Here is a 12,650-nt window from a genome sequence, read left to right on the forward strand (position 1 = left end):
TATGGCAGAAAGTGAAGAGGAACTCAAAAGCCTCTTGATGAAAGTGAAAGTGGAGAGTGAAAAAGTTGGCTTAAAGCTCAACATTCAGAAAACGAAGATCATGGCATCCGGTCCCCCCACTTCATGGGAAATAGATGGGGAAACAGTGGAAACAGTGTCAGACTTTATTTTTCTGGGCTCCAAAGTCACTACAGATGGTGACTGCAGCCATGAAATTAAAAGACGCCTACTCCTTGGAAGGAAAGTTATGACCAACCTAGATAGCATATTCAAAAGCAGAGACATTACTTTGCCAACCAAGGTCCGTCTAGTCAAGGCTATGGTTTTTCCTGTGGTCATGTATGGATGTGAGAGTTGGACTGTGAAGAAGGCTGAGTGCTGAAGAATTGATGCTTTTGAACTGTGGTGTTGGAGAAGACTCTTGAGAGTCCCTTGGACTGTAAGGAGATCCAACCAGTCCATTCTGAAGGAGATCAGCCCTGGGATTACTTTGGAAGGAATGATGCTTCAGCTGAAACTCCAGTACTTTGGGCAGCTCATGCGAAGAGTTGACTCATTGGAAAAGACTCTGATGCTGGGAGGGATTGGGGGCAGGAGGAGAAGGGGATGACAGAGGATGAGATGGCTGGATGGCATCACTGACTCGATGGACGTGAGTCTGAGTGAACTCCGGGAGTTGGTGATGGACAGGGAGGCCTGGCGTGCTGTGATTCATGGGGTTGCAAAGAGTCGGACACGACTGATCGACTGATCTGATCTGATCTGATAAAGGATTACTGGGAGAATTGAGCAAATGGAATAATGTCTATAGAATAAATAAGGTATCAATGTTAATTTCTTGACTTTTATCAAGAAACACTGGGGTTAGATAAGAAAATCCTCTATTTTTAGGAAATATTCACTAAGAAAGAAAACTTCCTGAGACAACCAATAATCAAAAAGGGTGCTTGGGACTTCCCGGGTTGTCCAGTGGTTAAAACTCCATACTTCCACTGCAGGGAGGCGCCGGCGTGCGATTCCATCCCTGTCGCGGGAACTAGCATTGCCCCCACCAGAAAAAGAAAAAAGGAAGAAGAAAACAAAGGGTGCTATAACACGTGTTCTAGGATCTTTGAGCAGTCAGGACCTCAGGAAGCCTTCCCTAATCTTAACATCACCAGTCATGCCTCTCGCCTCCCTTTGCTCCCTAGCACGGACCACCCATGATCGCGCAACAGTTCGTTCAGTCGTTTTGCTCACGTTTGGGGAGGAGCCACTTGATTCCGAGAAATAATCTTCATGTACGGAAGAGGAAAAGACAAATCTGGCGGTTGAAAGGGCAGCCTAGTCCTTCAGGATGAAAACGTGATATTTGCGTGTATTTGATTTTCAGGGACCATCCAACGCCTCACCCAGCCCATACACATCTACCCCTTACAGGGACGCTTTGCCCTGATAGTCTGATTTTCTTTCGCTGTTGCAAGATTAGATTACTACATAATCTGACAGAAAGATCATGGACGAGGACTAAATTTCATGCTAAATTTATGACGAAACTCTGCTCTTAACTATTTAACGTCCGATTGACATTCTGTTGCGTGTCAATTTCAGTAAAAGAAAAGTGAAACCAGACCCAAGCCGGGACCCACCCAGTCCCCCCTCAACTGCGGGGCGCCGAACGCCGCGAGCTCGTCTTCCCTGGTCCCCTCTGCAGGTCCAGACTTGTCGCCACGCGCCACGCCTCCCTCCCCCACCACCCCCCCATCGGAGATATCGGCGCGTCTCAGGTGGGGTCAGTGGGCTCCGCGGTCCCCAAGGCGAAGCAACAAAGGACGCCGGAGACACCCACGCAGGGGCGTGGCGTATGTAGATAAGCAGGCATGCAGAGGTTGCTGGTCCCGCTTCACCTGGGTCTGCGCGTCCTGCGTGTGGACACGCGGAGGCTCCTGGGGTTGGTCTAAGGCTGAGCGAGGCCACGGCGACAGGCGTGCAGGGGCGGAGGGCCCGGAGTGTGCAGAGTCGGCTGAGGAAGTGACCGTGCCTGGAGAATGGAGCGAGCGCGAGTGTGCTGGGCGGTGCGTGGGCGGAAACTCATACTTACCTGGTAGGGGAGATACCATAATCACGAAGGTGGTCTTCCCAGGGCGAGGCTTATTCATTGTACTCTTGATGTGCTGACTCCTGTGACTTCCCCAAATGTGGGAAGCTCGACTGCATAACTTGGGGTAGTGGGGGAGTGTGCTCGTCCTTTCTTCTGGTAATTTGTGAATACAGATAAAAAGGGACTTGCTTGGTGTCTGGGTATGTGTGTTTCAATGTTTTATACCCAAAGGGATTTGTAGCGGTGCTCTTTTTGTTTTCTGCTATAAACTTGCTTTCTGTTAGCTATTGTTGTTGTTCAGTGCCTCAGTCCTGCTGATTCTTTGCCACCCCACGAACTGCACCATGCATCTATAGAAGTTTGCTCAAACTCATGTCCATTCAGTGATGCCATCCAAATGTCTCATCTTCTGTTGCCCCCTTCTTTTCTTGCTCTCAGTCTTTCCCAGCATCAGGGTCTTTTCCACTGGTAGCCAAAGTACTGGAGCTTCAACTTTAGCATCAGTCATTCCAATGAACATTCAGGGTTGATTTCGTTGCTGTCCAAAGGACTCTCAAGTCTTCTCCAGCACCAATTGATGCTTCTTCCAAAGCATCAATTCTTTGGCTCTCAGCCTTTCTTTATGGCCCACTTCTCACATCTCACTGGAAAAACCATAGCTTTTTATGTGGACGTTTGTAAGCAATCTGATGTCTGGTTTTTTTAATATGCTGTCTAGATTTGTCATAGCTTTTCTTCAAGGAGCAAGCATCTTTTAATTTCATGGCTGCAGTCACCAACCACAGAATTTTGGAGTCCAAGAAAATAGTCTGTCACTGTTTCATTCTCCTCTCCCATCTATTTGCCATGAAGGGATGGGACCAGATGTCATGATCTTTTGTTTTTTGAATATTGAGTTTTAAGCCAGTGTTTTCACTCTTTCCAACAAGAGGCTCTAAGTTCTTCACTTTCTACCATAAGGGTGGTGTCATCTGCATACCTGAGGTTATTGATATTTCTCCTCTACCCATAAGCAGTGAAAAATCAACTCCTTTTACACTATGTGCCCACTGGAAAAAACTCATCCAGTTGGAGCCTCACTGACCTCAGGCAGGCTTGCCTCACCTTTTTCACTTATTTCCTCTGGTCACTGTCCTTGCTCACCACATAAACTCCTAATCTCTCACATCATTGGTTCCCACTGCAACCAACAATGACTCCCCAAGCCATTTCCACAGACCAGGTTGCTCCTCTTCCTCTCAAAGCATAGAGTATCTCCTGAGGGAAACCATTTTTTTCCATTGCTGTCCTGTCTCTGCCACTAGGTGTCCTCCTCTTGCACCTCTGCCACGCTAAAGCTTTATGAATGCCACAACTCAATCGACAGCAGTGAATCCAGGGTGGGCTATTTTTAACAGGGACTAGCAGTGAGCTATGGAATGCTTCAATTGTTCTGGAGGTACAAAGTAAATTTTTGCCCTAAGACTTCAAAGGAGTAACACACATTCTTTCCCAAGACCCTTGGATAGTAATAACTCATTTATACATGTATTTATTAAGCACGCCTCACCTCCCCACACCCATAATCGTCACCTCCAGTTTACCCCATTCCGTCAAGCATTCTAAAATGTAAACCAAAAGGTCAGGGGATGTACTTTCCACTGTACTTCCTTCCTAGAAAAAGGCCACCTTGGTAGAAACAGATTAGTTGATGGCTGTGTAGAAAATTGTGAACTTGCTATTTTTTAGCATTAACACAGCATCTTCACATTTCCAAAGCACTGTACCAACATTTATTAATCCTCACAACACCCCTGTGAGGTAGGTCAGTATATCCTTCATGGTGGAGAAACAGGCAAAGAGCTCAAGTGAACCCTATGGTCTGAGGCCACAAGGGCAGCTGGTGAAGGGACTGCCCTTGAATCCAAAGGCTGGGGCCCTCCACCCCACGTTCACCCACTGGTGGGCATCACAGGGGCATATTCTCACCAGTGAAGGGCACAAGGAGGACAAAACACAATCTCTCAGCCAACACAAACATGGACAATTCAAACACACTGAGGAACAACAGTAACAGAGAGGAACACTGAGCAGCACACCAGCGAGGCAAGAGACAAGCAGCAGAGGAAGTCTGGAACCGTAGTAACTAGCCCTGAGACCCAGGCAGGCGGTCTTCAGAATGGTTTGCAAAAACAATTAGGAACACACTGGAGGGGTGACCAACCCAAATGCCTGTGGTTTCTACATGGGAGACAACTTAGAGTGGAAAAATCCAACCACTCGAGCTAATTTTAAACCAGGAATAACATAATGTTCATTCACATTAGAAAGGTCTATCATATTTGTAAAGTAGCTACTGACATTACCTTAACTTTGTACCCTAACTTTTATTCCAAATATTCCAACTTTTCCCCACTGACAAGTACTATTCCCTATAGCAGGCCTCTTTCTCTCTACATACCAATCTATACTCTGGCATATGTCTCATGGTTAATTGGCTGAGCTAGAGGTGGAATCCTGGAAATTAGACCAGAGTCTCTGTTCCAGTTTTACAAACAGCGGTCTCTAACCTGTCTCTGTCCAATTCCATCTTACACAAAGTGCTCAAAGCACCCAGAGAAGCAGTTCATTCTTCTGTAAAGCGGTGAACTTGGTTCCATATGCCATTTTAAAAGAAAGAAAGAAAAGCTAAGACCTGCACTGTAAAAGCATAGTATAGGAGTAGATTATAGCTACTCCAAATTTGAGAGTGATACAATGACCAGAGTTAAAAACTATCACTGTTATCACTGTTTATTTGACAATAGTTGGTTTAGTCTACAAGTTTAAGGCAAACATACTAATGCATTTGCTTTTCTTCAGAAATTATACTTATAAAGAGTACATAAAGCCTGTCCCAAAAGTTCTAAGAAACGTTAATTAAAATAAGTCTGATTAAGATGCTTTACCAGGATACAAGAGTGAACTATGGTGGTGTATAATGTTTTTTTTAAACAAAATTTAAAAAAAAAAAAAAAGGTAATGGCAATCCTTATCTTTGTTTAAACCATGTATTTTTGAAAGGGTTAAACTTCAGAAATTATTTAAAGGTAAATAAGATTGGTAGCCAAAAGGAATACTATTCATAAAATAAACAGTTATAGAGGCTACTTAAAAAAGACAGAACTTTGGACTTCTGAAGAGGAGGAGGGCACGATGATGGGCAATTGTCCAGGGCGCAGGTGCGCAGGTGCCACCACGCAGCCCGCAGACCCGTGGGTGGCACTGATCCATTATTTTTCAGAAAAAGGGAGAGGAGATGCACTCTGTCAGCTGTTTCTTTCGTTTCCAGTGAGCAGTAAATGCCTAACATCATTAATAAAAAATAAAATCTGAAGGAAGGCAGCCCTTTTTAACTGGAAGGCAAGAGTGTGGCTTATGTGTCTCCATTGAGCACTGCCAGGCAGTTCTGCAGCAATTGTAGATTACCCTGCAAAGGAAGGGAACAGCAACAGTGAGCTTCAAATAGTGTGAAAAAGTCTTACTGAAAACACATGGCATTAGAAATCACATTAAAATACCAGAATTGTGAAAATAGTCATTATGTAGAAATAAAGGTTTAAAGACATAAAATTACAGAATCTGTTCCATGCACAATAATATTTTCCACATACTAGATGCTTCAGTAAGTTTCTATCTAGACTAATATATTAATATTTGGCATGCACTAGTGAGGGTTATAAAATATGCCCTTTGTATACCGATTAAACTACTGAGCATGTTCTGATGGTAAGGCAGGTTCTTATTCTTTAGCTATTAAAATATACATTAGCTTAGACTTATAGCAGTTTTATAAAAATAGTAAGATCACACAGAAGTATTCTACAAAAGTCATACCTAAATGCCCATTTATAAAACATGTGAACTGGCATCCAAATTTAGGAACATACAAAAGTAAATTTAAGTATATTTACGTTACAGTAATATATTAACAGGAGTGAAGGAAATCCTTCTCCTTAGAAAGTCAACTAAAATGTATAAAGATGGAATTAGAAAATGACCATTTGGCAATCATCACAAATTAACTGACTCAGGCAAAAAACATGAATGGATGCTACTATGAGACTTAAAATGCTAATACTATAGCCATTAGCTATGTACAGCTGCATAATTAAAATTTCTGTTAATTAAAATTAAATGAAAACTCAGTCCCTCAGGTGCATTATCCACATTTCAAGGGGTCAACAGCCACACGTGACTAACGCCAACCACACGGGTAGTGCTAATGAGAGTACTTCCTCCATGGCACGAAGTTCTACTGGTCAGTGCTGGTTGAGTGATGGGGTATTTAACAGTTTCAAGTACCTCCCCACAGTATACCTCTTAATTCCAAAGTATAAAACAGCAACTCGGCCACTGTGAAGCCTGCAGACATCACTTTAGGCAAATGATCAATGTTGTACATTGCCAGTAAGGCAGCTAATCAACAGCATGTATCTCCTCACATGCGATGCAATGAGACCATCTGAACATCACTTCTGTGTGGGACACCTTCCCAGAGTGCAAAACCCAAACCCAGGAATCAGACAAACCCAAACTGAGGGACATTCTACGGGCCTGTATCCAATGCTGCTGCTGCTGCTGCTGCTGCTAAGTCGCTTCAGTCGTGTCCGACTCTGTGTGACCCCAAAGACGGCAGCCCACCACCAGGCTCCGCCGTCCCTGGGATTCTCCAGGCAAGAACACTGGAGTGGGTTGTATTCAATGCTACAAAACACAAAGACTCAGCAACTTTCCAAGACACCAGAAGTCTAAGACGACAGGTGCACTGAATGCACACGATCTCTTCACTCCTTCTGCCATTAAGGACATTACTGGCACAACCAGGGAAATGTGAATACAGGTCTCTGGGTTAGATAACAGAATTATGTCAATATTAATTTCCTCACCTTTATAACTGACTATTTTAAGAGAATTACTTGGTTTTAGGAAATTCACACTGAAACATGTAAAAGGAAGAAGCATAGAATCTGCAACTTATTCATACGGTTTAAGACAAAAATAGGTATGTACAGGGATGTGTGTGTAAAGAGAAACAGGGAAGAAGGGAGAGAAAAAGACAAAACAGATGTGATAACATGCACATTTGGGGAATCTGTGTGAAGAGTATTCAGAAATTCTTTGTACTTTCCTTGCAACATTTCTGAAAGTCTAAAATTAAGTGAAAATAAACAATTTTAGATGTTTAAGTTACTGTCAATTTTTGGCTGGTATAAGAACAGAACTGTGACAAATGACTCTAAGCCTGCCTATCGTCATGAAATTACCTTCTTACAGCTGCACCCCCCAATGGGAACCGCCGAGTCACGAGATGTATGTGCTGCAGGCTGACACCAGATGCCCTGCAAAAGGTGTACCTTGCTCTGCACCTACAGTAGGGTACGTGGGGACTCACGTCACACCCCCACAGCTGGCTCATCACTTTCTCTTGTTACTGCCCCATCATACATTTTTTATTTCCTTAATAAAGAATCTGAGCCTATTTTCAAGGAAACAAAAGTGACCTAACTATCGAGTTTTCTGTTATAACTAGACTTCAGTTATGTGGTAAAGTCATATATGTCAGTTATAATAAATAAAATCCAAAGTAGTTTCAAACATCTTGCTGTAAATTTAACCGTTATCTACTCTTTCTGGAATGGTTTACTTGGATCCTGGGACCAAAATGAGATTTTGTTCAGACTTACAAAATCAGTAAGAAATCTGAGACAACAGAGTTCTCCAAGCTCAGCACTCCTGACACGGGGGCTGTGATCCCCTCTTGTGGGGGTTCTCTGTGCATCGGAGGATGCTGAGTAGCAACCCTGGCCTCTGGCCTCTCTATAACCTACCCATCCTGATTGGTGACAACCATAAATGTCTCCAGAAATTACTAAATGTCTTCTGGGGGGCAAAATCACTACTAGTTCAGAACAACTGGACTAGAACAGCTGTGAGAAACTGGCACCCAAAGAACATACCTCAGAAAGAATTTGAAAAAGTACAAAATCTGGAAACCAGAAGCTAACACCAATCTATAGCATGGGTCAGTGAACTCTTTTTGTGAAGCGCTAAACAGTAAACATTTTAGACTTTCAGAGACGTTTGGTCTCTGTTTCAACTACTCAACGTTGCTGCAGTAGTATGAAAGCAATCATAGACAAAGTGTAAGTGAATAAGCTTGGCTGTATTTCAATAAAACTTTATAGGTTAAATTTCAATAAAACTTTATAGGTTAAATGAGTTTCATATAATTAGCATGTCAAGAAGTATTATTCTTTTGATCTTTTTATAATCATTTAAAGACATGAATGCTATTTCTGACTCACAGGCTGTACAAAAACAGGTTATAGTTTGTCAACTCATCCTTAATCTATAACAAAACCCGTGATAGTTTGTAAGGTCTTTAAAAAGAACATAAGCAGTGAACATCAGAAAACCAACACAGGCTCGATCCTAATGTCCTTCACAGATAAAATGGAGAAATAATGGTGGATAATAGTATAAATAAGTGAATTCATAACCATTCAAATAAATATAACCAAATAATATTAATAAGTTAGTATCAATTAGTATAGAAAGAACAGAAGGGAACTAAAAGTTTTTTGGTGCCACTTTTATAAATTAGATTAACAAACACTGATTCCTTTAATCCTGATCAACCTTTTAAATCAAAACTTAGATGAAGACATAAAAAGGAAGTTCATACAAATTGCAAATATCAAACAACTGACAGGAAAAACTAGTGTAATAGTCAAATACAACATGATCAAACCCAAGTTTCCAAAAGATCTCAATGAGCTAGGCTAAGACTAGCAAGCTAAAATTTAACAGACACACATGTGGCCTGCAATTATATTTTTAAAATAAATGTTCAGTAAATGAAAAAGTTCTAGAGATCCGGTATACAACAATGTGAATATACTTAACACTACTCAAACTTCACATTTAAAAATGGTTAAGATGGGAAATTTTATGTTTTTTAACCACAAAAAATATGAATTTGAGAGTAACATATACACACTTTTTTTTTTTGAAAGTTGCTCAGTTGTGTCCAACTCTTTGCAACCCCATGGACTATACAGTCCATGGAATTCTCCAGGCCAGAATACTGGAATGGGTAGCCTTTCCCTTTTCCAGGGGATCTTCCCAATCCAGGGATCAAACCCAGGTCTCTCACATTGCGGGCGGATTCTTTACCAGCTGAGCCACAAGGGAACATACACATGCTGCTATATATAAAATAAACAACAAGGACCCACTGGATAGCACAGGGAACTATACTCAATATTCTATAATAACCTATAATGGAAAAGAATCTGAAAAAGAATATATACATATATGTATAAAACTGAATCACTTTTCTGTACACCTGAAATCAACGTAACATTCTAAATCAACTATATACTTCAATTAAAAAAACATGCTGCAACAAGAAATGTGTACAATAATCATTTCACACATGCAAAAGTGTTCCCATTTTCAGGTATAGTATTTTAAATGAGCAATGACAGTAAAGAAAATTTATTTTTTTAACTAGTCAAAAAATGACACTGTTTCTCCATATTAGGTACTGGAGTCTTGCAGAGCTAACCATTAGAGATACTATTAGAGATACTGCAGATACTATTCTTGCTGAAATTAGATAATCTTTAAAATCCCTCTCAAGTCTAAGATTTCCTATTTTTAAAATTAGTATAAAGTATCATAACAGACTCATTCCTAAATTTTAAGTCACTTAAATTGTTATATCTTTAATATGACACTACCTTTGCATGCTTCAGTTCTAACTCTGCCAGTTCCACTAAATTTTTTCTGAATGCAGCAACTCTTCTTGTCTTAAAATCTATAAGTTCTGTGAACAAAACAAATTAGGATTAACTACTTGTGTAACAGTGTAAAACATACCTGATGACTAAAGGTTAATATAAGAGTACCTTGTTTTGCAGATTCAGATATTTTTTCAAATTTCTGACAACATAACTGTTGGGATGTTTCAGCCTGCAGAACATCTTTATTTTTCGCTCTTGCTTTATCCAGTGCTTTATTGGCATTTTCATAATCCACTAATGACCTAGATCTTCGATAGAGGAGATCCTATAAAACAGAATGCTGCATGATAACACATGCTGCTCGTGTCTAGTAGCTGCTGCCAACCTCCCCCCACCCACCCCTAACAACCATCATCGGAGCTAAGACTTACACACGGAATGCCACAGGTCAGTTACTCTTCCACATTTTTTTGGTAACAGCTTTATTGAGGTATAACTCATATCACCATATAATTCACCCATTTAAAGAGCACAATTCAATGGTTAATATGCACACAGAGTTGTGTACCCATCACTACACTCAATCTTAGAACATCTCTGTCACCCAAAAGGAAATCTCATATCCATGGCAATCACTCTCCATTTCCTCCTACAGCCCCCACCTCCAGTCATTCATCTGCTGTCTCTACAGATTTGCCTATTTTGGACATTTCATTAAAAAAGGAATCCTGGGCTTCCCTGGTGGCTCAAGGCTAAAAAAATGTGCCTGCCAATGCAAGAGATACGGTTTCCCTCCCTGATCCGAGAAGATCCCACCTGTCTAAGACAAGCAACCCCATGTGCCGCAACTATTGAGTCTGCTCTGGGGCCCGGGAGCCACAACTACTGAAGCACGTGCGCTGCAGAGCCCGTGCTCTGCAACGAGAGAGGCCACCACAATGAAGTCCGTGCACCACAAGCGGAGAGGAACCCCAACTTGCCAAACTAGGGAAAAGCCCACATAGCAACAAAGACCCAGCACAGCCAAATAAACAGATTTCTTAAAGGAATCATTTCATATGCAGCCTTTTGTGCCTGGCTTTTATTTATTTTTTTCCTTTTTTGGCTGCTTGCCTTGTGGGATCTTAGTTTTCTGACCAGGGACTGAATGAACCTGGGCCCTCAGCAGTGAAAGAGTAGAGTCCTAACCATTGGACTGCCAGCGAACTCCCCTGTCTGGCTTTTTCACTTAGCATAAAATTTCAAGTTCATCTATTTGTAGCATGAATCAGTATTTCATACCTTTGATTGCTAAATATTTCACTGTATGGATATCAAAGTGAAAGTGAAGCTGCTCAGTCGTGTCCGACTCTTTGCGACCCCGTGGACTGTAGCCTATCAGGCTTCTCTGTCCATGGGATTCTCCAGGCGAAAGTACTGGAGTGGGTTACCATTTCCTTCTCCAGGGGATCTTCCCAACCCAGGGATCGAACCCAGGTCTCCTGCGTTGGAGGCAGACGCTTTTAACCTCTGAGCCACCAGGGAAGCTCTATATTTCACTGTATGGATATACCACACTGATTGATCCATTCATCAGCTGAAAGATTTGGTTTGTTTCATCTTTTTGGCTATTTCATAAAAATGCTGTTACGAACATGTGTGTTTAAGCTTTTCTGTGGATATGTTTTCATGTTTCACTTCTCTTTCATAGCTCATTATTTAGAAGTAGAATTGCAGGGTCAACTTGTAACTCTATGTTGAACCTCTTGAGAAAATGCCAGACTACTTTCAAAGTGACTGCACCATTTACATTTTTCCACCAGAACTATGAGGGGTCTCATTTCTCCACATGCCTGTCAACACTGTTGTCTTTTTGATTAGAGCTATGTAGTGGGTGTGAAGTGATATAACTCCATGGTTTTGATGTGTATTTGGTGGCTCAGGAGCTCCCCTGATGGCTCAAATGATAAAGAATCTGCCTGGCATACAGGCAACCCGGGTTCAATCCCTGGACTGGGAAGATCCCCTGAAGAAGGAAATGGCTACTCCCTCCAGTATTCTTGCCTGGAGAATCCTCATGGACAGAGGAGCCTGACAGGCTACAGTCCATGGGGTCGCAAAGAGTCAGACATGACTGAGCGACTAACACTTTCCTTTCCCTGACAGTTAAAAATGTTGATAGAAAGGACTGCTATCCAAAATACACAAATAACTTTTTTTTTAGAACAGGTAGCTCAGCAAAGACACAGAGATGGCAAATAAGCTTGTGAAAAGATGCTTCACATCAAATGTTATCAGGGAAATGCAGATTAGAACAAGGTATCACTACACACCTTGTCAGAATGGCCAAAATCTACAATGCTGATAATACCGATTGCTGGTGAGGATGTTATGCAACAGGAATTCTCATTCATTCTGGTGGGAATGCAATGATATAGCCACTTTGGAAGACAGTTTGACAGAACTACTCTTATCATATGTTCTAGCAATTACCCTCCTTGCTGTTAATTACTCAAAGGAGTTGAAAACTTATGTTCACACAAAAACCTGCACACAGATGTTTATAGCAGCTGTACTCATAACTGCCAAAACTTAGAAGCAACCGTTCAGTAAGGTTAGTGGATAAACAAATTTGATGGATAGAGGCTATTAACTGCTGAAGAGATAAGAGCTATCAAGTCCTGAAAAGCACAGAGGCAACTTAAATGCACGTTACCAAGTGAAGAAACCAGTATGACAAGACTCAACAATATGTCATTTTGGAAAAGGGAAAACTATGGAGGCAATTAAAGTATCAAAAAGTGTTAGGAGAAAGGCGAATG

The 12,650-nt window shown here is 41.5% G+C and overlaps 1 protein-coding gene and 2 non-coding genes across 3 annotated transcripts in view; 1 reads left to right on the forward strand and 2 right to left on the reverse strand.

Annotated features, from left to right (window-relative positions):
• The first annotated feature begins 2,072 nt into the window (after positions 1–2,072).
• Positions 2,073–2,236, forward strand: LOC133234838 (U1 spliceosomal RNA). Its single transcript, XR_009732334.1, has one exon. It is a non-coding gene; the product is annotated as a U1 spliceosomal RNA (small nuclear RNA).
• Positions 2,237–3,829: 1,593 nt separating this feature from the next.
• Positions 3,830–12,650, reverse strand: part of SNX6 (sorting nexin 6) — a 49,275-nt gene continuing 40,454 nt past the window's right edge. The window contains exons 12-14 of the mRNA XM_061394143.1: positions 10,015–10,174; positions 9,847–9,932; positions 3,830–5,528 (exon numbers count right to left, since the gene is read on the reverse strand). Coding sequence (XP_061250127.1) covers positions 5,475–5,528; positions 9,847–9,932; positions 10,015–10,174 — 300 coding nt within the window. The 3' untranslated portion in view covers positions 3,830–5,474. The remainder of the gene's footprint in view (positions 5,529–9,846; positions 9,933–10,014; positions 10,175–12,650) is intronic.
• Positions 11,301–11,373, reverse strand: TRNAW-CCA (transfer RNA tryptophan (anticodon CCA)). The gene has a single exon. It is a non-coding gene; the product is annotated as a tRNA-Trp (tRNA).

This window comes from Bos javanicus, chromosome 21, assembly GCF_032452875.1.
Source record: "Bos javanicus breed banteng chromosome 21, ARS-OSU_banteng_1.0, whole genome shotgun sequence".
Lineage (NCBI taxonomy): Eukaryota > Metazoa > Chordata > Mammalia > Artiodactyla > Bovidae > Bos > Bos javanicus.